This window comes from Heterodontus francisci, chromosome 14, assembly GCF_036365525.1.
Source record: "Heterodontus francisci isolate sHetFra1 chromosome 14, sHetFra1.hap1, whole genome shotgun sequence".
Classification (NCBI taxonomy): domain Eukaryota; kingdom Metazoa; phylum Chordata; class Chondrichthyes; order Heterodontiformes; family Heterodontidae; genus Heterodontus; species Heterodontus francisci.
This window is the reverse complement of record NC_090384.1, coordinates 52,432,050-52,459,218: the sequence shown is the minus strand read 5'-3', so window position 1 is coordinate 52,459,218 and position 27,169 is coordinate 52,432,050. Positions and strand designations below refer to the sequence as shown.

At 44.4% G+C, this 27,169-nt stretch overlaps 1 protein-coding gene across 1 annotated transcript; it reads left to right on the top strand.

Annotated features, from left to right (window-relative positions):
• Positions 1-1,021: 1,021 nt before the first annotated feature.
• On the top strand, positions 1,022-26,579 carry gatd1 (glutamine amidotransferase class 1 domain containing 1). Its single transcript, XM_068046216.1, has 8 exons — positions 1,022-1,159; positions 13,083-13,159; positions 14,305-14,410; positions 15,151-15,258; positions 18,101-18,195; positions 22,380-22,473; positions 24,351-24,462; positions 26,434-26,579. The coding sequence occupies exons 1-8, from the start codon at positions 1,111-1,113 to the stop codon at positions 26,438-26,440; spliced, it is 648 nt and encodes a 215-aa protein (XP_067902317.1). The 5' UTR covers positions 1,022-1,110; the 3' UTR covers positions 26,441-26,579.
• The last annotated feature ends 590 nt before the right edge of the window (positions 26,580-27,169 follow it).

Sequence of the window (27,169 nt, the reverse complement as noted above, 5' to 3'; positions counted from 1 at the left end):
CTCACCAGCCTTCTGCATGGCACCGAGTCATGGTTCCTATACTGCCATCATATACGCCTTCTAGAGCGCTTCCATTAGCGCTGCCTCTGCAGCATCCTCAGGATCCGCTGGCAGGACCGCATCTCAAACACTGAAGTCCTGGAAACAGTCAACATCACCAGCAGTGAGGCTATTTTCCTGCAAAGCCAACTGCGTTGGGTGGGTCACGTTGACCGGATGGACGACAGTCGCCTGCCCATGATCGTGTTGTATGGAGAGTTGATCACTGGTAAAAGGAACAGAGGGGCCCCATGCAAACGTTTCAAGGATTCCCTGAAGAAGTCCCTCTCTATGTGCCACATCAACCATCGCCAATGGGAAGCACAGGCCATAGATCGTGATGCCTGGAGATGGTACATCAGGAGACCTACAGACATCTTTGAGACTCAGTGAAGAACCAGCATGAAAGAGAAAAAGAGGATAGATCCAATTGCCCCCAGCAGCGACTACACTTTCATTTGTACCCGCTGTGGGAGAATCTGCTGGTCATGGACTGGCCTGACTAGCCACCAGCAGGCCTGCAACCGATGACTACAACCTTCCCAAAGTCTTCCTCCACGAAGAAATGCCAAGATGAAAGGTCACAGGCCTGAAACGCTAACTCTGCCTCTATCCACAGATGCTGCCACACCTGCTGAATATTTCCAGCACTTTCTGTTCTAATTTTAGTGGGCTAAAATGTCACTTTTCCTAAATACGGCAACAAATGAAGCAGCAAAGTGTTAAAAGAGGATCGAATCTGACTGATTGAGACTGACGTGAGCAGCAAGTGTACAGTTCCGGGGCGGGGTTTGAGCGGTGTATGGGGGACTGGGGGAGGGGTTCGGGAGGTGCACGGGGGACTGGGGGAAGGGTTTGAGCGGTGCACGTGGCACGGGGGAGGGGTTTGCAGGCGTCATGGGGAGGGGTTTGGAGGCGTCATGGGGGAGGGGTTTGGAGGCGTCATGGGGGAGGGGTTTGGAGGCGTCATGGGGGAGGGGTTTGAGCGGTGCATGTGGGGGACCAGTTTGGGCAGTGCACTGAGTGGGCTGGTCTGGAGCTGCTGATTGTTCGGTGTTTAGATTCAGGCCCATGTCGGCTAAACCTAGCTGCTTGATCGCGCTCAGCGCTGCTGCTGAAGGTAGGTTAAAGCCTGGTTGTGACTCGGGAGATGAAGTGAAGGCCGAGAGGTTCACCCGGCATTTTATACATTTGATTCTCCCACTGGTTCTGCTGTAAAACTGCATTACAAGGAAAGAATTGCATTTGTTGATCTTTATGTGACTAAATAACATGGTCAAAGTAGAAATCATGACTGGAATAGGTTTCTGAATAAACTGCCAAAGCTGTTATTTTTAATGCTTTGTCTAAGTGAACATTGTATTATGCTGTGTAGAGTGTTGACACTTTATTCAACTATGTAAGGCATTAGACTCAAAGCACAGAAGGAGGCCATTCGGCTTATGGTGCCTGTGCCAACTCTTTGCAAGAGTTATCCAGTTAGTCTCATTCCCCTGCTGTTTCAGCATAGCCCTGTCAATGTTTATTTGCATTTAAGCAACTAATTCTGTTGTTGCAAATGTTTATAGTATGCATTTTCCAAAAGTGGTTACTGGATAGCAAGTAGGACAGACCTTGGCTGATTTTCATTCTATGCTGAGTGGTTCACATATCAACTGAGCCAACCTTTTGTTGCTTTAGGAATAAAGGACATGACTAGGGCATTTACCCCCTTGAGCCTGTTCTGCCATTCAATGAGATCATGGCTGATCTGTGACTTAATCCATATACCCTTCTTTGCCCATATCCTTTAATCTTAGTTTTAAAATTAGCAATTGATCTAGCTTCAGTTGCTGTTTGTGGAGGAAAGTTCCAAATTTCTACCACTCTTTGTATGTAGAAATGTTTCCTAATTTCTCTCCCGAAAGATCTGGTTCTAATTATTAGCCTATGCTCTGTAGTTCTAAACTCCCAACCAGTGGAAATAGTTTCTCTATTCACATTATCTGATCCCCTGAATAACTTGAAAACTTGGATCTAATCACCCTTTAACCTTCTCAATCCCAGGGAATACAACCTTGTTTGTGTAATCTCTCCTTGTAATTTAACCCTTGGAGTCCAGGTAACATTCTGGTAAATCTATGCTGCACTCCCTGCAAGGGCAATATATCCTTCTTAAGATCTGGTGCCCAGAACTGCTCATAGATGTGGGCTAGCCAGGGCTTTATATAGTTGAAGCATGACTTCTATTGTATTCCTTGTATTCTGTTCCTTGAGATATAATGGCCAGCATTCCATTAACCTTTTGTATTTTCTGTACCTGTTCATGACAATTTAATGATCTATGTCCATGGACCCCCAAGTCTCTGGACCTCCACTGTTTCTAGCAATATTTTGTAATCAACATGGAAGCATGGTTCAGAGCACCAGAAGACAATTGGAGTCAATCTATGATGAGGTCCCAACATTTTTTTTTTAAAGTACTCCTACTCTTCAAATTGATATACAAAAATAAATGTTTGCAAATATATACCATGTTTTGGAATACAAAGGTTCTATCCACAAATTCTCGTCTTCATGTCAGATCAGTTTGTAGGCACATTTTCTTTGCTTATTAGTACTTCAAGGTGTACATTCCCGTTCCTTCATTTCTCCAGTGCTATGATATTTTAATGGAATTGTTACACTTTGTATCTATTTATTACTAGTTTTCTTTGGTTCAGTATGTTGAGCTACTTCCAAAGGCAAGTCTCAGTTCCCTATCAACTGGACTGTACTTTTAATTGTCCAGTGTCGAGATAATTTTTAGTGATCCCAGGGATTGAACAAAAGATTTTGTTGCTGTATATTGGTGACATGTTATATCATGTGCCCTAAGTTGATTTCGGAAGTTGATGGGATATATATGCCACTAGGTTGGGGCTTCGACTATAAACTGCAAAACTGCTTTAACCAGTAAATGGAGATGTAAATCAAAGCAGTGACATTCTGGAATTATAGGCTTAACTATCTCTCCTTGTAAAACAGAAAATGATAAAACTTTTGTATCAGCTGTGCTAAACTGAAAGAAAGAAAAGAAAGACTTGCAGTTTTGTAACAGCTTTCAGGATGTCCCAATGCACTTTACAATCAATTAAGTACTTTTGGAGGGGGTGTGGGGGCGGGAAGGGGTGCGAGGAGGTAGGGGGTGTGGTGGGGTGTGAGGAGGGGAGGGGGAAAATGGGGCAGGGAGGGGAGAGTCCGGGCTATTGAACCATAGGGGCCAGCACCTGATTCAGTCACAGTGGGTGGTCCGCGGGAGCTGGGCTCCTGGTTCCAGAGGAAAGGTGCGGTGCAGCTGGGCCTGGGCACGGGTGCTACAGGACATGGCCAGGTGATGGCACCTATGGTTCAATAGCCCGGACTCTTCTCTCCCTCACCTCCCTGCCCCCTTTTCTCCTCCCCGCCCCCCCGTTGCGCCTCATTCCCCCCCGCTTCCGCTCCCTCAATTAAATTGCACATTTTACTTGTTCGGTCTCCTGCTCAGGGATACGAGCTAACAATCCCAATGCCTTATGGGTGTCTTGGGAGAGGCTAAGGGAGTAAACCCTAACAGAAAATCCGGAGCGGAACCCCAAAGGTGGTCATGTGCCACCTTTGGCATGCTTCCGGCAGTTCCTGCAGCCAAGCTGGTGCAAAACGTTGTGCTCTGCACTCCTTTGGACCCCACTAGGAAGGCCAACAAGGGGGTTTTGAAGCTTGGGCAACATTCAACATCCATACATTCTGCCCAGGCATGCGCCATGGAGAGGTCACTCCCTAGTCGCCTCGCAGCGACCAAAACAACATGGAAGGCAGCAGTTACAGGTTTTAAGTCCAGCTCAATTGGCGTAGGCCTTTGTCAGTGGGAGAGCTCGTCGCATCTCATTGGACAGCAACCGCCCGCCTCAAACTGGGCAGCCCCCAGTCAGAAAGGTTCTGTCCCGCCACAGTCCACCAGCTTCAGGTGTTTAGAGCTCAGGGTCTTGCCTGACAAGTGGACTGTTAACACTGCACCAAACAGCACGACACAAAAAGGAAAGAAGGGACCAGCCCTTCGTTTTGCAAGCTGGAACGTCAGAACTATGTGTCCTGGCCTGTTGGAAGATCTTACACAAATCGACGACTCTCGGAAGACCACCATCATTAACAACGAGCTCAGTAGACTCAATGTGGACATTGCAGCACTTCAGGAGACACTCCTCCCTGCGGGCGGATCTCTAAGAGATAAGACTACACCTTCTACTGGCAGGGTAGGGATCCAGATAAACCAAGACAGCATGGAGTGGGTTTCGCCATCAGAAACTCTTTGCTCAGCATGATAGAGCCACCTGCAAATGCCTCGGAACGCATACTGTCTGTCCGACTGCTCACCGCCTCTGGTCCAGTGCACCTACTCAGCGTCTATGCTCCAACACTCTGCTCCCCACATGAAGTTAAAGACCAGTTCTATGAGGAACTCCATAATATCATTAGTAGCGTTCCTAATATTGAACATTTGTTCCTGCTGGGGGACTTTAATGGCAGGGTTGGGACCGCCCATGACTCATGGCCCTCCTGCCTCGGGCGCTATTGCATTGGAAGGATGAATGAGAATGGACAGAGACTGCTGGACTTGTGTACCTACCACAACCTCTATCACCAACTCGTTCTTTCAAGCTAAACCCTGTCATCCGGTTTCATGGAGGCACCCAAGATCACGTCATTGGCACCAGCTGGACCTCTGTCACAAGACGAGCCTCCATCAAAAGTGTTCAAATCACACGCAGTTTCCAGAGTGCGGACTGTGACACCGACCACTCCCTGGTGTGTAGCAAAGTTAGACTCAAACCAAAGAAGGTACATCACTCCAAGCAGAATGGCCACCAGCGCATGAAATCTACCAGAATTTCTTACCCACAGCTGTCACAAAAGTTTCTCAATTTGCTTGAAAAAGCCCTTCAAAACACTCCTGCAGGGGATGCAGAGACCAAGTGGGCCCACATCAGAGACGCCATCTATGACTCAGCAATGACCACCTTTGGCAAATGTGAGAAGCAGAATTCAGACTGGTTTCAATCTCACTTTGAAGAGATGGAACCTGTCATAGCCACTAAGTGCACTGCATTGCTGAACTACAAGAAAGCCCCCAGCAAGTTAACATCCTTAGCACTTAAAGCCACCCGAAGCACCACGCAAAGAACAGCCAGGCGCTGTGAAAATGACTACTGGCAGCACCTATGCAGTCGTATTCAGCTGGCCTCCAACACCAGAAACATCAGAGGAATGTATGACGGCATTAAGAGAGCATTTGGGCCAACCATCAAGTCTAAATCAGGGGAAGCGATCACTGACCAACGCAAGCAAATGGAGTCACTACCTAGGTGTACTCCAGGGAAAATGATGTCACTGATACCGCCCTCAATGCAGCCCAGTCTCTGCCAGTCATGGATGAGCTGGACGAACAGCCAACAAAATCGGAGCTCAGTAGAAAAGACCCTGGAAAGGACAGCATTATCCCTGAAATAATAAAGTGTACCAAGCCTGCTATACTCTCCGCACTCCATGAACTGCTTTGCCTGCGCTGGGATGAGGGAGCAGTACCACAGGACATGCGCAATGCCAATCTCATCACCCTCTATAAGAACAAGGGTGACCGCAGTGACTGCAACAACTACCGTGGAATCTCCCTGCTCAGCACAGTGGGGAAAGCCTTCGCTTGAGTCGTTTTGAACAGACTCCAGAACTGACTGAGCATGTCTACCCTGCGGCATAATGCGGCTTTCGGGCAGCGCGATCCACCATTGACGTGCTGTTCTCCCTTCACTAGCTACAGAAGAAATGCTGCGAACAACGGATGCCCCTCTACGTTGCCGTCATAGATCTCACCAAAGCCTTTGACTGCGTCAGCAGACGTCTCTTCAGACTACTAGCAAAGATCGTATGTCCACCAAAGCTAAGTATCATCACCTCATTCCATGACAATATGAAAGGCACAATTCAGCATAATGGTGCCTCATCAGACCGCTTTCCCATCCTGAGTGGTGTGAAACAGGGCTGTGTTCTCACATCTACACTGTTTGGGATCTTCTTCTCACTGCTGCTCTCTCACGCATTTAAGTCTTCAGAAGAAGAAATTTTCCTCCACACAAGATCAGGTGGCAGATTGTTCAACCTTGCCCATCTTAGAGCGAAGACCAAAGTACGGAAAGTCCTCATCAGGGAACTCCTCCTTTGCTGATGATGCTGCATTAACATCCCACACGAACGAGTGTCTGCAGAAACTCATCGACAGGCTTGTGGCTGCCTGCAATGAATTTGGCCTAACCATCAGCCTCAAGAAAACGAACATCATGGGACAGGGCGTCAGAAATGCTCCATCCATCAATAGCGGAGACCACGCTCTGGAAGTGGTTCAAGAGTTCACCTGCACAGCCTCAACCATCACCAGTAACCTGTCTCTCGATGCGGAAATCAACAAGCGCATGGGAAAGGCGGCCGTTGCTATGTCCAGACTGGCCAAGAGGGTGTGGGAAAATGGTGCACTGACACGGAACACAAAAGTCCGAGTGTTTTCAAGTCTGTGCCCTCAGTACCTTGCTCTATGGCAGTGAGGCCTGGACAACGTATGTCAGCCAAGAGCGATGTCTCAACGCATCCCATCTTCGCTGTCTCTGGAGAATCCTTGGCATCAGGTGGCAGGACCGTATCTCCAACGCAGAAGTTCTCGAGGCAGCCAACATCTCCAGCATGTACGACCTACTGAGCCAGTGGTGCTTGAGATGGCTTGGCCATGTGAGCCACATGGAAGATGGCAGGATCCCCAAGGACGTATTGTACAGCGAGCTCGTCATTGGTACTAGACCCACCAGCCGTCCATGCCTCCACTTTAAAGACGTTTGCAAACACGACATGAAGTCCTGCGCCATTGACCACAAGTCATGGGAGCCAGTTGCCAGTGATCACCAGAGCTGGCGGTCAGCTATAAAGGTGGGGCTGAAGAGAGGAGAGTTGAAGAGACTCAGCAGTTGGCAGGAAAAGAGGCAGAAGTGTAAGGAGAGAGCCAACTGTGTAACAGCCCCGATAACCAACTTCATCTGTAGCGCCTGTGGAAGAGTCTGTCACTCATGAATTGGCCTTTATAGCCACTCTGGGCACTGCTGCACAAACCACTGACCACCTCAAGGTGCTTACCCATTGTCTCTCGAGACAAGGAAGCCAGGAAAAGAATGTAGGGAAACACCGCAGCCAATTTGCACATGGCAAGGTCTTACAAATAGCAATGAAATAAGTGACCAGATCAACTATCTTAGATATTGGTTAAGCGATCAATGCTGGCCTACTCTTCTGTAAATAGGTGGATGTAAAAGATCCCACATTGCTGAGGGGGCCTTGGTTTGACATCTCATCCGAAAGATGGCACCTCCAGCAGTGCAGCGCTCCATCAGTACTGCACTGGAGTGTCAGCCTAGATTATGTACTCAAGTCTGGAGTTGAACTTGAGAGTGCTACGACTGAGCTGCCTCCTTCTCCGGCAATCCTTCAGGATCGAGGATGACTTGTTTCCACTCCGGTTCGATGGGTTCTGAGATGGCTGATAAGTCCAATGCCACATGAGGGATAGGTGCTTTTAGGGTCAGATGAGTAGTTTGGAGGTTTGTGCACTCCCTCCGATGCTCGACTTTGCCTCCGCATGTTCTGACGAATTCCATCAAGGTGTACTATGCATTCCTGAATGAGCTTTCTCCATCTAGAATGGTCACGAGCCAGGGGCTGCCACGAGTCATCGGGGATGTTTGATCTCTTCAGGGATGTTTTGAGAACAGCATTTCTGCTGTTCTCCTGGGAGTCTTTTGCTGCGACCAAGTTCTGAGTAGAGTGTCTGCTCCAGGAATCTGGTGTCAGGCATGCGAACGACATGTTCGGCCCAGTGAAGCTGGTTTTGGGTGATTACTGCCCTGATGCTGGGCAGATTGGCTTGGGAGAGGATGCTACTGTTGGACTGCCCTTCTTGCCCCACCGGATTTGGAGGATCTTGCGGAGGCACCTCTGGTGGAACGTCTCCAGTGCTTTGAGTTGCCTGCAGTCGGTTCTCCAAGTCTCCGAAGCATATAGAAACGCAGGGATCATTGCTGCCCAGTAAGCCATGGTCTTAGTCTCGGGTTTGAAATTCTGATCCTCAAATACCTTTTTCTTCAGTCAGCCAAAGGTTGTGCTGGCACATTGGTGGCGATGATGAACCTCTTCGTCTACGTCTGCCTTCGCTGAGAGGAGGTTCCCAAGATATGGAATGGTCCACATTTTCCAGGATCTTGCCATTGATCTTGATTGACGGGAGGTGTTGGGCTGTGGGAGTTGATTGGAAGAGAACCTTCGTTTTCTGAGTGTTTAGTGAAAGACCCATTTTTCTCAGAGAAGGAGTCGACAATAATCTGGAGCTCACTTTGAGTCAGCGGACATGCAAGTATCATCTGCATATTGAAGCTTGACGACTGAGGTTGGAATGATTTTGGTTTTGAATTGAAGGCAGCGTAGGTTGAATAGTTTCCCGTCTGTTCTGTAGATTATCTCCATGCCTGTGGCTAGTTTTCTGGAGGTGAGGTGTAGCATTGCAGTGAGGAAAATGAGAATTGGTGCGATGACAGCCTTGCTTGACCCTGGTCTTGACTGAGGGTAGGGTCTGTGGTGGCTCCGTTGGTGAGAATCACGGGTTGCATGTCATTGATGGAGGATGGTGACAGACTTCTGAGAGCAATCAAATTTGTCTAGGACAAAGAACAGGAACAGGCCATTCGGCCCTCCAAGCCTGCGTCGATCTTGATGCCTGCCGAAACTAACACCTTCTGCACTTCCGGGGCCCATATCCCTCTATTCCCTTCCTATTCATATATTTGTCAAGATGTCTCTTAAACGTCGCTATCGTATCTGCTTCCACCACCTCGCCTGGCAGCAAGTTCCAGGCACACACCACCCTCTGTGTAAAAAAAAAAAAACCTGCCTCGCACATCCCCTCTAAACTTTGCCCCTCGCACCTTAAACCTATGTCCCCTAGTAACTGACTCTTACACCCTGGGAAAAAGATTCTGACTATCCACTCTGTCCATGCCGCTCATAGCTTTGTAAACCTCTATCATGTCGCCCCTCCACCTCCGTCGTTCCAGTGAAAACAATCCGAGTTTTTCCAACCTCTCCTCGTAGCTAATGCCCTCCAGACCAGGCAACATCCTGGTAAACCTCCTCTGTACCCTCTCCAAAGCCTCCACATCCTTCTGGTAGTGTGGCGACCAGAATTGCACGCAATATTCTAAGTGTGGCCTAACTAAGGTTCTGTACAGCTGCAACATGACTTGCCAATTTTTATACTCTATGCCCCGACCGATGAAGGCAAGCATGCCGTATGTCTTCTTGACTACCTTATCCACCTGCGTTGCCACTTTCAGTGACCTGTGGACCTGTACGCCCAGATCTCTCTGCCTGTCAATACTCCTAAGGGTTCTGCCATTTACTGTATATCTCCCACCTGCATTAGACCTTCCAAAATGCATTACCTCACATTTGTCCGGATTAAACTCCATCTGCCATTTCTCCACCCAAGTCTCCAACCGATCTATATCCTGCTGTATCCTCTGACAATCCTCAACATTATCCGCAACTCCACCAACCTTTGTGTCATCCGCAAACTTACTAATCAGACCAGCTACATTTTCCTCCAACTCATTTATATATACTACAAACAGCAAAGGTCCCAGCACTGATCCCTGCGGAACACCACTAGTCACATCCCTCCATTCAGAAAAACACCCATCCACTGTTACCCTCTGTCTTCTGTGACTGAGCCAGTTCTGTCTCCATCTTGCCAGCTCACCTCTGATCCCGTGTGACTTCACCTTTTGCACCAGTCTGCCATGTGGGACCTTGTCAAAGGCTTTACTGAAGTCCATATAGACAACATCCACCGCCCTTCCCTCAATCATCTTCATCACTTCCTCAAAAAACTCAATCAAATTAGTAAGACACGACCTCCCCTTCACAAAACCATGCTGTCTCTCGCTAATAAGTTTGTTTGTTTCCAAATGGGAGTAACTCCTGTTCCGAAGAATCCTCTCTAATAGTTTCCCTACCACTGACGTAAGGCTCATCGGCCGATAATTTCCTGGATTATCCTTCCCACCCTTCTTAAACAAAGGAACAACACTGGCTATTCTCCAGTCCTCTGGGACCTCACCTGTAGCCAATGAGGATGCAAAGATTTCTGTCAAGGCCCCAGCAATTTCTTCCCTTGCCTCCCTCAGTATTCTAGGGTAGATCCCATCAGGCCCTGGGAACTTATCTACCTTAATGCTTTGCATAAGCCTTCGTGGTTGACAGTCAAAGTATTTTGTGAGGTCGAAAAAGGCCATGTATAACGTTTGGCGTTGTTCCCTGCATTTTCCTTGGATTTGCTGCACATTGAACACTGCACTGCGACTCCAGAAGGAACTCTTCAGCCATTGGGAGGAGGCAATTGAGGAGGATCCTTGCAATGATCTTCCCTGTGGAAGACAGCAGGGAGATTCCTCTGTAGTTGCTGAGAACAGTCTTGTCTCCCTTCTTGAATACAGTCAGTGTTCCTGAAGCCCCCCAGCATGCACTTCTCCTCCCAGATGAGGTATATGAGGTTGTGCAGTTGTGCCAGGAGTGTATCTCTACCATGTTTCAGGGTTTCAGTAGGGTTTCCATCTGCTCTAGAGGCTTTGTTGTTCTTCAGCTGCTGAATGGCTTTTTCAACCTCTCTCTGGACTGGGGTAGCACTGAGACTGAGCAGCCCAGGGTGTTGAGGGATGGAGTTGAGTATATTCAAGTCGAAGATTATAAGAAATATGAGCAGGATTAGATCATTTGGCCCTTCGATGCTGCTCTGTCTTTGAATAATATCATGGCTGATCTGATTGTGGCCTTAACTCCACTTTCCTGCTGGGTCCCCATAACCCTCGACTCCCTTGTACAGAGTCTCAGTTAAGGAGTTCTTCAAAATGTTCCCTCCAACGAGCACCGACTGTCTCCCTGTTCTTGATGAGTTCTCTTGCATGCTTGGCTTTCAGCAGGGTGGACACTTGAGCCTTTGGGCCATAGATCGACTTGACAGCGCTGAAGAAACTGTGCATGTCGTTGGTATCCACAAGTTGCTGGAACTCTCATGCTCTTTTCACCCACCATTTGTTTTTAATGTCCTGGGTCTTATGTTGCACTGCTGCCTTCAGGAACCTACAGAATTGCTGCTTTACCTTGGATGTGTGTGAAGCTTCCAGTCTGTGAAGACTTTGCGCTTACTCTTGATTAGGTCCTGTATTTCTTTCTTGTCAAACCGGTCACGATGCTGACTGTTGGAGAAACCAAGGACCTTGTTGCAGGTGCTTGTTATGGTGACTTTAGGGTCAACTAGGCACTATATGGCACACAGTGGCTCCTGGTGTTGAGAGGTTGGCAGTAAGGCACTGAATGAGAAAGGCAGTTTTGGTGGGATCTTTTGAAGCCTTCAGTGTTAATTTTCTTGTGGTACTGCTTTTGTTGGTGCTTCGGCTGCTTGTGGGCTAGGCTGATGGCGATGATAGATTAGCCGAGCAGTGGTCAAGCCAACAGTCGTCTGTACCCGTTATGGCATGGGTGATGTGGATATCTATGCGGTTCCTTGCTCAAACGATGACATAAGTCGAGTAGTTGCCAGTGTTTGGACCATGAAGGTTGCCATGAGGTCTTGTGTTGTCTTGCTGGCGGAACAGGTTGTTAGTTACGACAAGGCAATGTTCAAGGAATTTCATCAAGAAAAGGACTCTGTTGGAGTTTGCTTTCCCTACTCCTTCCTTGCCAGTTACCCCCATCTTGGAACACCTTTGCCATTGGACCAAGGCCCTGCTCTGCCGAGGGCATGTGGTGGCCAGTGTGCAATGGCCATCCCACATTTGAAAAACTATGCACAGGCATCTTCCACTTGCCAAAATTAATTTTGGGACCTGGAACGTCAAGACCCTCTGGACAACAGCCTGAGCACTGCACCACCATCATAGCTTGGGAACCCAGGTGCCTCAACATTGACGTTGCCACCCTAAGTAAGACACGACCTGCAAGAGAGGGCCAACTGAAGGAGCAAGGCGGTGGATACACCTTTCTCTGGAAGGGTCTACTGGAAGAGGAATGACACATCTGTGGGGTGGGCTTTACCATCAAAAACGAGCTTGTCTGGTGCCTCTGCGACTCCCTCTGTGGGATAGGCGAGTGCCTCATGACTGCCTGGCTCACCCTAACAGGAAACTGGCATGCCATTGTCGTCATTACTCTTAAGTCAATAGATAAGGCCAAAGAGGGATGTTACACCGAGCTTGAGCAATCCCTAGCCTAAGTTCCAGAAGATGACAAACTGATCCTCAGAGACTTCAGCGCCAGAGTTGGGAAGGATCACTGAGCCACAACTGAAATAAATTACTATGTAAACTGGACTTGAGGCAGGATACCTAAGCATTAATAATTATATTTGTGTTTGTTGCTTATTGGTCTATCAATCTCTCTATATCTGCTTACTTCAGATAGAACCCAATTTTAACAAGGCAAGCTGAAAATTATTAAAAGCTGAGGCAAAGGAAATTTAAATATGCATATCTCAAACTTCAAGAATTGACACATACAAATGAAACCCACATATCCCTGTAATATGTTAAAATCCACCCTCTTGCCTGTTGGATCTTGGTCAAATTGTGCTAGCACACATATGCGAAATGTGTCTCGATCCAGTTCCTATGGGTGTGGTTTTAGGGAAATCCACTGCTTCTATCAGTATTCTATACCTTTGTTTTCAGGCATGGAAATTTTTTGATAAATTGCTAAATTCGCTGGCTCTTTTACCTTGTGTATTAAGCAGATTAATCTGTCAAGATATTGAATGGTAATGACAAAGCACAATACTGTTACTTCATGTAGCCAATTATTTTAAGCTTCCAGATACATATGCAGGAGTGTATTGACTATAGATGGTAATGGTAAATGATTGTACTGAATTATTTTTATTTCAGTTCGCTTTCTCTCCTGTCCCTCAGGTGTATCCGCACAATCATTTTATCACTCCTATACACAATGCAGCACAGCTTTTAACCTGCAGATTGCCACGCCAGGGGTAAGTGCCAGTGACATACTCTTTCTTCACTGCGCTGCTACATATTTTTGTCGTATAAGTATAATAATCATTCGTTTGTATGGATGAGTGGTCTAATTGCACAGACTCTGTACTGGAATGGGGAAGGAAGGCTCGGTGAAGGCCAAAGGCATGTTAATACCCACAGTGTAGACCTATAGCTAGTCTACATGCACTTTCTGACTACAAAACCTGACTTCCTACTGTCACATCTTTGGTTTTCCATTCTTAAAGTGAACATGGACAGTTTCTATTATAATTTCCTATGTAAACTTCTCACACTTGAAATATACCCTCTTGTAACGGGTTTGTTTTTAATCTTCCAGCTCATCAGTCTGTACTGCAAAGAAACCCCATGTTCTAACCAACTCCACTTCTAGATTTACCAATTGTCATCAGTTGTGCTAATAAACCATAAATCCAAGTATTATCTAAAAATAAGGACAGAATATATGACTTTAAAATGGGGACTAATTTATGTCTGCATGTTCGGTTCCAAATATTCAAATCTCTTTAACTTCACTTACCTAAAGACTGCACTTGGTCTTAACTCCCCCCCCCCCCCCCCCCCCTCAGCTAACATTATTAAAAATTCTTGTGTAGGATGTACAATTCCTATCCTCAGACTTTACTTCAAAACCTATAATGAGACTATGTTTTAAGCACCTCCCCTTATGTATTGAACTAAATATTCAATAAGCATTGTCAGTGAATATTCACTTTACCTTCTCCTCGACTATCCATGCTGAAAGATTGGTGCGGGAGAAATGAGTTTGAATTCATGGGACATTGGCACCAGTACTGGGGAAGGAGGGAGCTATTCCAATGGGATGGGCTCCATCTGAATCATGCTGGACAGAGTCCTGGCGAATCGCATAAACAGGGTTGTAGACAGGGATTCAAACTAAATTGTGGGGGGAGGGTTCAGTTGCATGGAAAATTAGGAAGTCAAAGGCAGCAAAGTAGAGTTGAGGCAGAGATGAGATCAGCCATGATCGTATTGAATGGCGAAGCAGGCTTGAGGAGCTGAATTGCCTACTCCTGCTCCTAATTCTTATATTCTTTGCATTTCCCTTAGTTGGCACCCATTTGGTGAGGAGGGTTTTAATTGTATGTTTTTGTAATAGGGGAAGCCGATGGATTTTGTGGAGCTGGATGAGAATAACGTACGCTGGATCCAGGAATTCCGTATGAAACCGTACGCAAACCCGGCAAAACTGGAGTCAATTGATGGTAGGGATCTCATCCACAATGAGATGCAGCATTTGGTAAATTTAGAATACGGAAGGTAATCTCAGAATATCAGCTCTGTAGGTGCTTGTTATTTCTGCTTCTATTTGGAGGTTAGGGTTAATGATCCTGGGGTTTATAGTAGTAAAGTGAAGATTTGGTTTACAGTTGGTAGCATCAGAGTTCCTTTTGTATTCAGAATAATGGGTTGTCTTGAATTGGAGAACAAAAGGATATGAGCTTATTTAAAGACGGGACTAATTTGTGATATGCAAGTACTTTTTTTAAAATTACAGTAAGTGGTTTACAGCACACTGTATCAAATTCCACACGTTTCTGTAGTTAGCTTTGATAGTGCAGTTTGTAGTTTTACAATAAAAGCAGTGAAAATGGAAATTTCTGAGCAGAGCCTCTTGGTAGACATATTTCAGGACCAGAGTAGTGACAGATTGTGAGGAAGGGTAAGCACAGTATAAAGGGTGATCAGGGAGGGGGAGGTGAGGAGAAAGTCTGGAATGGAAGCAGTACAAAGAGCAAGTAACACCAACACGGTGAAGATCAACATGAGACCTGATGAAAGAGAGAGACTGCAAATGTCCTTGTGATTTGTGCCATTTTTCTCGATAGTGAATCACATGCACTGTTTAACATACAGTGCAGTGGGACAGTTATACACATTTAAAGGCAAACATAAACTAAAATGCTTGTTAGTTTCTATTAAATTACATATATTGTGTCTCTAGGTGCTAGGTACAATGCTATCCTGATTCCTAACTGTCCCGGTGCTATGGTAGACCTTGCAACCAGTGGATACCTGGCCAAGATTCTCCAGCATTTCTGCACTGAGAAAAGTGAGTAATTTATTCACAATCATGATGTAGGTTTTAATGAGAAAACATCTAATTGTTGATTATAGTGTTTTGAGTTACGGGTTTTGCAATGAATGTCTGAGGATCTCAATCTTCAGTCTCTGTTGAGTGAGCTGATCTCAGACAGCACAATAGTTGGGCTGCTAAAGTTGGCAATAGTACCTCTTTGCTCAGTGAAGACAAATCAAGACAGCGTTCCAGCCCCAGATTACTATCCAGTGACGCTTGCTGGAAGGTGCTTATGTGGTTGACAGCAAGGGATTGGACTGGACTGGATTAGATTGGACTTGGTTGTAACGACAGGACTGTTGTCAAGGTTTACACAAGAAGAATGGGTACTTTGTGCAAAGGTACTAGGGAGCTGTTGGCCCATGTGAAAGCATAACCTAGGAAAGCTAGCTGAGAACAGAACAGTGAGAGAATGAAGTGCTGGCAACAGTTTTGAATTTACATAGTGCTATCCTTATGAAGAAGAATGTCATGAAGTACTTTACCTGGAAGAAAGGCGACTGTGAGCAGCACATTGGCAATTAAGGAAGGCATTAATCAGAGATGCTTTTGAAGAAAGAGGAGTAAACATGGTGAAGCGAATTTTGGAAGTGAGTTCCAAGGAACAGAAGGATGAATAGTTGGCCTCTACTACCTGCAGACATTCTATCATTAATTGAGAGTCTGAAGCGGAAGCTGTTGTCGGGACATTTGGCTGGAGCAGATAGTTCAAATAAAGTGAATTGTGACTGGCGAAAATTAAAAACAGATCTAAGAACTAGAGGTAAATGTGTTGGAGGACAGGGAAGCAGGGACACTTGGCAAGGATGGATGAAATCTTGTGCCAGGAAAGACTTCAGACTTCAGTCTTTCTCTTCACTTTTTGAGACTGGGGTTTGGTTTCAGCCTGAAATAATGAAAGCCCCCTCTGCAGTCTGCTAGACATATATAGCAACTGTAGAGCTACGAACACTCAACATTCCTTCTCTTGTTGTGTGGTGCTGGGAGGAGGGGGAGGATAAGTAGACAAAAGCTTGAAGGGGAAATCCAAACTTTACATGCTAAATATGGGTGGTGAATTAACTTTTGGACCTGGGGAAGTCTTGGGGGGTGGGGGGGGTGGAATGCTTACCCGGAAAACTTCGAATTTAGAAATTAAAAGTGACACATTCTATTCAATTTTAGGTATTTCATAATTAATATATTTTCCCTCTTCTCCATTGCCCCACCTCTCCAATTCTTTTCAACTCCGTACTGGCCTTTCTCGGACTCTACTGCTCCTTCTCTCTCCTCTTCATTGCCTGGTCTATGTTGACTGCGCTTGTGAATTTGATGTATCAAATGAAATCAGAACAAGGAGAAAATGTCACCAGATGACAGTAAAACTATGCACTCTGACTTGGGAGAGTTTTTTTTTATTGTGGTATGTAATGTAGCTGGAGCCAACTATCCTTTTGGATAAGATGTTAAACAAAGATCCTGCCTACCTGTTCAAGTAGTATTTAAAGTTTCCTTGCACTATTAGAAGAACATGGAGTTCTCCTGATGTCCTACCAACATTACTGCCATGCTATTATCGGATTTTTCTTTACTGCTCATTCATTCCACTCCAGCCTGCAGTATGTTTCTGGTGTACAATGGCTGTCGTGTTTACTTACATAACAGCTGTCATTTTACGTCAAAAATACTTCATTCATTAAAATATTGATCTGATAAGGAAATACAAAATTGGAAGGTTTTTCTTCTAACCAGATTAAGCTGACCTATGATCTAGTTAGGGTTAGCATTGGGAAAGGAGCTCTCACATTTAGGTTACTGATGAATATTAAAGTTAATATTGCTTAATAACTAATTTCTCTAAGACATAGTAGGGGGAAAGGGTTATTAACTTAAATAGTATTGCATACACTAGTTTTAAAAGAGCACAACTTTTGGCCTTTTTTCTTTGTTTAGGAATATTGAATCATACCCTCCTTTTGCAGCTTCTGCTGTTTTAGTTTGAGACTTGAGTTACAGGTTTTCTATCCATCTTCTCATCTCTTCCATCATTTGCCTCCCACATATACACATTTTTCAAGCTTTTGTTTTTTTAAGCATATTACTGTCCTCTCTTATGGTCTTTTTGTCTCTGCTTCCCTTTTGTTCTGATTGAAAAATAAGTATTTGAATCCATTCTTTACATTCTGATGAAAGATTGTAGCTCAATACATTAACTTGTCTGTTTTCTGTGGATGCTGACTGACCTGTATTTAGATTAGAGATACAGCACTGAAACAGGCCCTTCGGCCTACCGAGTCAGTGCCAACCATCAACCACCCATTTATACTAATCCTACACTAATCCCATATTCCTACCAAACATCCCCACCTGTCCCTATATTTCCCTACCACCTACCTATACTAGTGACAATTTATAATGGCCAATTTACCTACCAACCTGCAAGTCTTTTGGCTTGTGGGAGGAAACCGGAGCACCCGGAGAAAACCCACGCAGACACAGGGAGAACTTGCAAACTCCACACAGGCAGTACCCAGAATCAAACCCGGGTCCCTGGAGCTGTGAGGCTGCAGTGCTAACCACTGTGCCTCCTGTGTTTCCAGTATTTTTGATTTCCAGCATTTGCAAGGATTTGTTTTTGTTTTAACAGACTTCTGCATTGCAAAAATATTCAGACACTCCTTCAAGACAGGTGGTGCTATGAGCAATCTCTCCTAACCAGAGAATGACAATTGAATTGAGTCTATTTTGAAAGACCAGTTAAATCCTTCCCTGAATATAATTAGGGGGGAAAGGTGATCTGTCCTTATTTATCTTTGTTTCATTTGTCTAATTGCAGAACCAATTTGTGTGGTGGGACACGGAGTTGCTGCTTTGTGCTGTGCTACCAACCAGGATAAGTCGTGGATATTCCAGGGGTACAGCGTCACTGGAGTAAGTGCTCAGTTTAAATGTACTTTATACAATAAGACTTGTATTTTTATTATATGCATATTAACATTGTGACATCCTCATTGTCCATCAAAGGAAACCACTAGATCACAGGGAACTTCAATTATTGATTCACTGTACCCCATTAGAGGCTATTGGATGGCTTTATATTCTGTTTGGGTGAGGCAGGGTTGCCATATGTAGAATGGAAAGTTTTTAATAAAAAAGTATATTTTTCCCTTGATCCTTTTGAAGATGCTTATTCTTTGCTGGGGTGTGTTGCCGCTGATGATCTTGATCGTGGCCATTTTCCACGTGTAAGTGCAGACATGAGAATTAGCTAGATATTTTACCATGGAGAGCATTACTGTGAAGCCTGATCCTGACCTCACCCACCATCCACGCATTCAACATTTCTAGTTGGGATCACTGAATACCAGAGTGCAAACCCTGGCCAGTTTCCCTTTTCCACCTTCCCCCACTCCAATCCTGTTCAAGTCTTTACCCAGATGCAATGAGATCAGTTGAAGTGACTGAACTGTTGTTAGGACCAGGAATAAGAGACTCGATACAGATTAAGGAGAGAATATGGGAAATTCTGGTCTGTATGTCTTAGTACCAGACCACATTGTGAATTTTCCCATGGAGTCATCATGTAACTTCCATAAAATGTTAATATTTTTCATATCCTCACTACATATATGGAAGTTTGTGATGGATGTCCTTCAAGGAAGGAAATCTGCTATCCTGACCCAGTCTGGCTTAAATGCGACTCCAGACCCACAGCAGAAAAGATCCATAAGAATGGTTCTAGGGATGAGGAACTTCAGTTATGAAGATAGATTGGAGAAGTGGGACTGTCTTCCTTGGGGAAGAGAAGGCCGAGAGGTGATTTGATAGAGGTATCCAAAATCATGAGGGGTCTGGATAGAGTAGATAGGGAGAAACTGTTCCCACTTGTGAAAGAATCAAGGAAGAGAGGGCACATATTTAAAGTAATTGGTAAGAGAAGCAAAAGTGACATGAGAAAAAACTTTTTCACGCAGCGAGTGGTTAAGGGTGTGGTTAAGGTCTGGAATGCACTGCCTGAGAATGTGGTGGAAGCAGGTTCAATTGATGCATTTGAAAGGGAATTAGACAGTTAAATGAAAAGGAAGAATGTGCAGGGTTACGGTGAGAAGGCAGGGGAGTAGCACTAGGTCAATTGCTCATTCGGAGAGCCAGTGCAGACACAGTGGGCCAAATGGCCTCCTTCTGAGCTATAACAATTCTGTGATTCAAGGTAGTTGATTCTTAACTGCCCTCTGATATGGCTTATCAAGCCATGCAGTTGTATCAAACCGTTACAGAAAAGTTAAATAAGAATAAAACAGAACGGACCACCTGACATCAACCTAGGCACTGGAAATGACAAAGTCACCCCTTGATCAGTCGACCCTGCAAAGTCCTCCTCACTAACATCCACAGACGAGTCACGCAACAGCCTGATATTACATAAGAACATAAGAAATAGGACAAGGGGTAGGCCATCCGGCCCCTCAAGCCTGCTCTGCCATTCAGCCACATCATGGCTGATTTTCCACCTCAATGCCTGTTTCCCACATTATCCTTACATCCTTTGATATCTTTAATGCCATGCTCACCAAATCATACCTTCCAGCCAATGTGCCAGACTCCTCCATTATCATCCATGGGTATGTTCTATCTAGCTGTCAAGACAGACCCACCAGAGATGGTGGCACAGTGCTATACAGCCAAGAGGAGTCTCATGGCATCAGGGTCAAAGAAACCTCCTGCTGATTACCACCTACCGCCCTCTCTCTCAGCTGATGAATCAGTACTCCTCCATGTTGAACACCACTTGGAAGCAACACTGACTAGCAAGGGTACAGAATGTACTCTGGGTGGGGGACTTGAATGTCCGTCACCAAGAGTGGCTCGGTAGCACCACCACTGACTGAGCTGGCCGAGTCCTAAAGGGCATATCTGCCAGACTGGGCCCGCAGCAGGTTGTGAGAGAACCAACAGAGGGAAAGACCTACTTGACCTCATCCTCACCAGCCTACCTGTCATAATCGCATCCGTCCATGACAGTACTGATGGGAATGACCACCGCACAGTCCATTTGGAGACGAAGTCCCATCTTCACACTGAGGGGACACTCCATCGTGTTGTGTGGAACTACCACCGTGCTAAATGGGATAGATTCAGAACCGATCTAGCAGCTCAAAAGTGGGCATCCTTGAGGCACCGTGGACCATCAGCGCAGAATTATATTCAACCACAATCTGTAACCTTATGGCCTGGCATATCCCTCACTCTACCATTACCAGAAAGGGACCAATCCTGGTTCCATGAGGAGTGTAGGACAGCATAACTAGAAATGAGGTGCCAACCTGATGAAACTACAACACAGGACGATGTGCCTGCTAAACAGCGGAAGCAGCATGCAACAGATAAAGATAAGTGATCCTACAACCAACAGTACTGAAACAGTACTTATTTAAATCCCCATCCCTCATGCCATACCCATCCCAGTAACTGAGGCCAGGGAGCAGCGAGAGTTGGAGCCCAGTAACCGAGGCCGGGGAGCAGCAAGAGTCGGAACCCAGTAACTGCGACACGTGCGCCATGCTCCCTGCCCAATCATCCCCTCTAATGCTTCCAGCAATTACTTTAAATCTATGCTCCCCAGTTATTGACCTCTTTGCTAACAGAACTAAGTCCTTCCTCTCCATTCTTTCTAGGCTCCTCCGTAATTTTATACACCTCAATTAAATCTCTCATCAGCCCCCTCTATCCAAAGAAAACAATCCCAGACAATCCAGTTTTTCTTCATAGTTAAAATTCTCCATTCCTGGCAACATTCTCATAAATCTCTGCTGTACCCTCTGTAGTGTGATTACTTCCTTCCTGTAAGGCAGTGACCAGAACTGTATGTAGTTCTCTAGCTGTGGTCTAACTAGTATTTTATACAGTTCTAGCATAACCTCCCTGATCTTATACTCTAGGCCTCAACCAATAAGGGAAACAATCCCATGTGCCTTCTTGACCATCTTATCTACCTGCCCTACTTTTAGGGGTTTGTAGACATATCCTCCGAGGTCCCTCTGTTCCTCTACACTTTCCAGAATCCTAGCATTTATTATGTATTCTCTTGCCTTGTTTGTCTTCCCCAAAAGCATTACCTCACACTTCTGCGCATTGAAATCCATTTTCTACTTTTCTGCCCATTTGACCAGTCCATTGATATCTTCCGGCAGTCGACAGTTTTCTTCCTCACTATCAACCACACAGCCAACTTTTGTATGGTCTGCAATCTTATGTCCCCTACATTTAAGTCTAGACCATTGTGATATACCACAAAAAGCAATGGAGCCCTTAGGAACCCCACTGGTAACAGTCTTCCAGTCACACAAGCACCCGTCTGCCACTGAGCTAATTTTGGACCCAACTTGCCACTTTCCCTTGGATCCCATGAGCTTTTAATTTACTGATCAGTCTGCCATGTGTGACCTTATCCAAAGCCTTGCTAAAGTCCATGTAAGCTACATCAAATGCAGTACCATCATCGGCCCTCCTTGTTAACTCCTCAAAAAATTCTATCAAGTTAATCAAACACAACCTTTTCTTCACAAATCCATGCTGACTGTCCTTGATTTATCGTGCCTCTCTAAATGACGATTTGTACCATATCTCAGAATATTGTCCAATAGTTTTTCCACCCCCAAAATTAGACTGACTCGTCTGTGATTGGGCTATCCTTTCTAAACAACATGAAAGTAAGATGGCACAGTGAGAGAGGTTTATTGTTATATTTTTATTGTAGGGCATTGCATTGAAATAAATGTCTTTTTGATGATTTCTCTTGACTGCTAAATCTCCATGGCCTTGATTTTCCTTGGGTCCTGATCTCCCACGATATAACTGTGGAAATCCAGAGAAATACCATTTTTGGAGCACTCCTGAAAAAATTTCAGGTGTATGTATCTTTGAAAACCTAATAGTTTATGGATCTTTTGATAAACAAGCCACGTTTAATTACTGTGACTGTGCCATGCAGGAGCATTCTAGATTACTGCAGCTGTGTTGATAGTACTGATCATGTTGAAAGACAATGAGCAGGTATAAGATCAGCTATTGTAATATATTTTACTACATGTATAATTGACCATTTCTCTTCACAGCCCTCTGTCTTTGAGCTGGTGAGGAGGAAAGATTTTGCCAGCCTTCCAGTAATTGTGGAGGATTTTGTGAAAGACTCTGGAGCCACCTTCAGTGGTAGGTCATCTTTGGTTCTATGGTGGCACAATGATTGTAATTCAGGGGCTTTTTGGCTTCCTTTACATCTAAAAGAAAGTTTCTGATTTGTACAAATCTTTTGTTAAAGCACTGAACTGATTTCTCTTTAGCTGTATGCTGTATTAAAGCGCATGGGATTGGGGGTAGTGTATTGCGATGAAAAGAAAATTGGTTGGCAGACAGGGAACAAAGATTAGGTAATAAATGGATCTTTTTCCGAATGGCAGGCAGTGACTAGTGGGGTACCAGCTATTCACAATATATATTAATGATTTAGATGAGGGAACTAAATGTAATATCTCCAACTTTGCAGAGAAGACAAAGCTGGGTGGGAGGTTGGGTTGTGAGGAGGATGCGGAGAGGCTTCAGGGTGATTTGGACAAGTTGAGTGAGTGGGCTAATGCATGGCAGATGCAGTATCATTTGGATAAATGTGAGGTTATCCATTTTGGTAGCAAAAACAGGAAAGCAGATTATCTAAATGGCTATAAACTGAGAGAGGGGAATATGCAACGAGACTTGGGTGTTCTCATACACCAGTCGCAGAAGGTAAGCATGCAGGTCCAACAGATGGTAAATAAGGCAAATGGTATGTTGGCCTTCATAGCGAGAGGATTTGAGTACAGGAGCAGGGATGTCTTGCTGCAATTATACAGGGCCTTGGTGAGGCCACACCTGGAATATTGTGTGCAGTTTAGGTCTCCTTATCTCAGGCCAGAGTGTGGATGCCAGTAACTGAAAAGGATAATCACAGCCAGGCCTAATCCTGTCATTACACATCTGATTCTAAGGGAAGTTTTCACTAGTGATAAAAGCTGCAACAAAAGGGATTGCTCTGATTTATGGCTCGCATGCTGAAACATAAATATAAATGGAACTTTTACATTGCTGTATATCAGTAGGAAGGAATATGGCATGATCCATTGGAAAATAGTTATTAGGAAGTCTGAATGGTCGTCTTTGGTAAACAGTTGTCTTACTCTTTCGTGAATTGATTCTGGAATCTCCAGAAATGTTAATATCAAATATGAACTGTAGGAATCCTGTTGTTTTCTTCATACAGTTAAGTTTTAAGCTAACCAAGTTTGGTGTGCAGCATCCAGCCAGAGTGTCATTATCACTTTTTTGCCACTCTCCCTTCACTCCCTTTCTCTTCCCAACGCCCCCCCCCCCACCCAACCTTTCTGACTTGTGTTCATTGGTCTGTGGTTATCTCAATATTTTTCCTAGGACATATGACCTAGCCACATTGGATGCTAAATAATGTTGATCAAGATCAGCCAAAGGTTTCCCTTATGCCTTGGTTCACTCTTTGGTTCTTGTATTGTCAAGCCAAGCCATACGTCCAGAAGGTCCCAAGTAAAAGATCCCTGTTCTGTGCTGAATTAGCTGAACTTAGCTAGAACAGCAAAAAGAGTTTCCCATACTTGATTGTTGGCCAGGTAGCTCTTGCTATAGATGAAAGTGGGATAGGGCACAGTGTGATGCCTTGCACAAATGAACTGCTTGCTGACAATGTTCGAATAAAAAATGGGCCCTTGGGCAACACAACAGACGGTTGCATTAATCAAATTGTACCATATCAAAAAAGTCATATCCTTCAGGAGAGGACAGGAGAAAATTAGATTTAATAAAGCACCAGCTGATATTAGAATATGGTATTCTTTCAAAAGACCTAAAATGATCAATGTAAAATATCTGACACGGAAGCTGTAGAACGACAGTAGTCAAATCAAGATAGGAGCAATTTTCTGTCCTTTAAGAGTTGGGAAGGAACCACAAGGACAGTGTCTGAGGGTTGGATGTAATGGTTAAATCTTAAGTATCATTATTCTTTGTCTCTCTCATTTTTTTAGCTAGTAAACCAGATGCTGTCCATGTAGTGATCGACAGGCACCTTATAACTGGGCAGAATGACCAATCTACTCTCACTGCCATCCAGAACCTCATTCTTTTCTGTAATTCAAGGTGAGAAATTGTTTGAGAATACATTGCTGCAAAGAGTTTTATCCATTGGCATTTCAGAAGGGGCTGCTTAGTAACTCTAGCAGTAGCGTGTTGGACTCCCATGCAGAAACACTGGGTGTAAACAACAATCCTAATATTCATATTTTACTCTTCTCTGTGATTCACAAGAGTTCGACCAGTTCTCGCCGAGTTGTTAGACAAAGAATATTTTTATCGCATGAGTTGTAAGGAACTTGCAGGGGCACTTTCCTGTTGATCAATAGGAAATGGTTGCGATCAGTGAGGCAGTTTTGCTTATATTTCACTGTGACATTATAGCACCGATCACAAGATTCTAGATGTGGAACGCCATTTGGCGCATTAATGTCTCCTATTGCAGCCTTCAGTTATTTCTTAAACTATTCCAAGTTTTTCACCTCCCCTATGCAATCCAGAAGTCCATTCCATGCATTAATCATTATTTTTGTGAAGAACAACTTCCCGATAACTGTTAAGTTTGTCTTTTTATTAGTTTGGATTTGTTTCTGCTTGTCCACACTTTTAATTATGAAATAATTTTCAAGTTTACCTCTAAGTTCGCCTCTGCCTCCTTACAATGGCATTCTATTTTAACATTTTTGAACAACCACATTGGTATTGATTGCCTTTGATAACATCTGCAAACGTTACCAATTTTTATTGAGTTTCTGAATCCAGTCCATTGATACAAATCAAAAACAGTAGTGGTACCAATGCCAATTCCTGGGCACCGCTCCCAATTCTCACATAGCTCCTCAGTGTACCCACAGTTTTCTACCCTTCAGCCAATTTTTTATCCATTCCTAAAATTTTGCCTGAATCCTCATAACTTTGAGCTTAACTGGTAGCTTTCTATGTAGGATTTTGTCAAATTCCATTTAGAAGACTGGGTACACATCATAGGATGACTTTTCAGTCTGCTTTGAATGTCATTTCCTCAGTTCAAGAAGGTTGGTAAGGTAGAATTCTGAATCTGTGCTGACTGCTGTTTACTAGGTTAATAGTGTACAGATAATCTGATGATTGATTTCATTATTTTACACTGTATTGAAGTAAGGTTATTGGTCTATAGTTGTTTATGACTGCTTGGTGGCAATTTTAGGAAATGTGCACCACCCCAATGTTCACTTGCTCCAACACCTCGCATCTCCTCCTCTCTGCGTACTCTGGGATTAGTGCCATTTATCCCAGACGATTTATTTATTTTGAGCCGTTTTAGCCTGTCTAATTTATATTGAAGTTATTAATTCCACTCTGCAGTGGAGGGAAAGCTGCTAATGTATGTGAGTACTAGGATGAAGAAAGCATTGGTATGAGTAAGCATGGCATAGCCCTCTTGAAGACAAAGTCCCATCTTTAGAGTGACTGCACCCAGCATAGTTCAATGTGGCACTGCCACCATGCTAAGTGGGACATACGAAAGGCAGATCTCGGAGCTCAAAACTGGGCAATCATGAGGTGCCATTGGCCAACAGCAGCAGAATTTTATACCACCGTTATCTGTAACCTCATGGCCCAATAAATCCCTCACTATTGTGTGACCATCAAGCTGGAAGACAACCCTGACTCCGTAGTGGAAAGTGGCGAAGAAGATGCCAGGAGCAGCACCAGGCATACTTTAGAATAAGGAACTAACTTATGAAACTATAACACTGGGCTACCTGCATGTTAAACAGCAAGAACAGGTAGGCCATAAGCAGCTAAACTGTCCCACAACAAATAGATCAGAGCAAAGCTCTGTAGCCCTACCACATCCAGTCAAGAATGGTAGTCAGCAATTGGGCAACTAATTGTTCTTTCCAGACTGGAACCAAAAACAAGGATAAGTATCAAAATAGTATATATTGAAATCTTTGGTTCTGCAGAAAGTTTTCTTTTGATTGATTTCAGGTAGTTAGAATATGTATTTCTTGATCCCCCAAATCTTTTTGAACCTTTTTTTTTTACTTCCAGGAAATGATTGCACTTTAGTTCATGATCGTATTAGGACTCAGCAGTTTGACTGATGAACTGGAACCGCACAAAATCCCAACTGTCACATCCAACAATAAAAGCAGGGAATCAACAAACTATGTCAGGCAAAAGCCAACCCTCAAGGGTGCCTCAGCCATGTTAAAGAGGTCTGCCAAACATTTCATTTTCAAATGCATGTCTTTGCACATACAAGTTTATGAACTTCGTTTAATAAGATTGTGCAACATAAAATATGTGGCTTAATGTTGAACCTGCTGTGTTAACTGTGACCAAATAAATGTCTTGAATTAAGTAAATTGTATGTTGAAGCTTCCTGCAGATCAACTGTCGCAAGATGAACATTTCCTATAGGGATGTAAAATCTCAGGAAGCACTTGCGTAAAATGTACTGCCCTAATTTTTATAAGAAAATAGCATTTTTTTTTTATATTCCTTTCCTTGGGATGTGGACATTGCTGGCAAGGCCACCATTTATTGCCCATTCCTGAGAAGGTGGTGATGAGCCACCATTTTTTTTTATTCGTTCATGGGATGTGGGCATCGCTGGCCAGGCCAGCATTTATTGCCCATCCTTAATTGCCCTTGAGAAGGTGGTGATGAGCTGCCTTCTTGAACCGCTGCAGTCCATGTGTGATAGGTACACCTACACTGCTTTTAGGGAGTATGAGCAGATTGTTTTTTTTTTAAAACAATTAGAAAATTTTAAGTTTCTTAC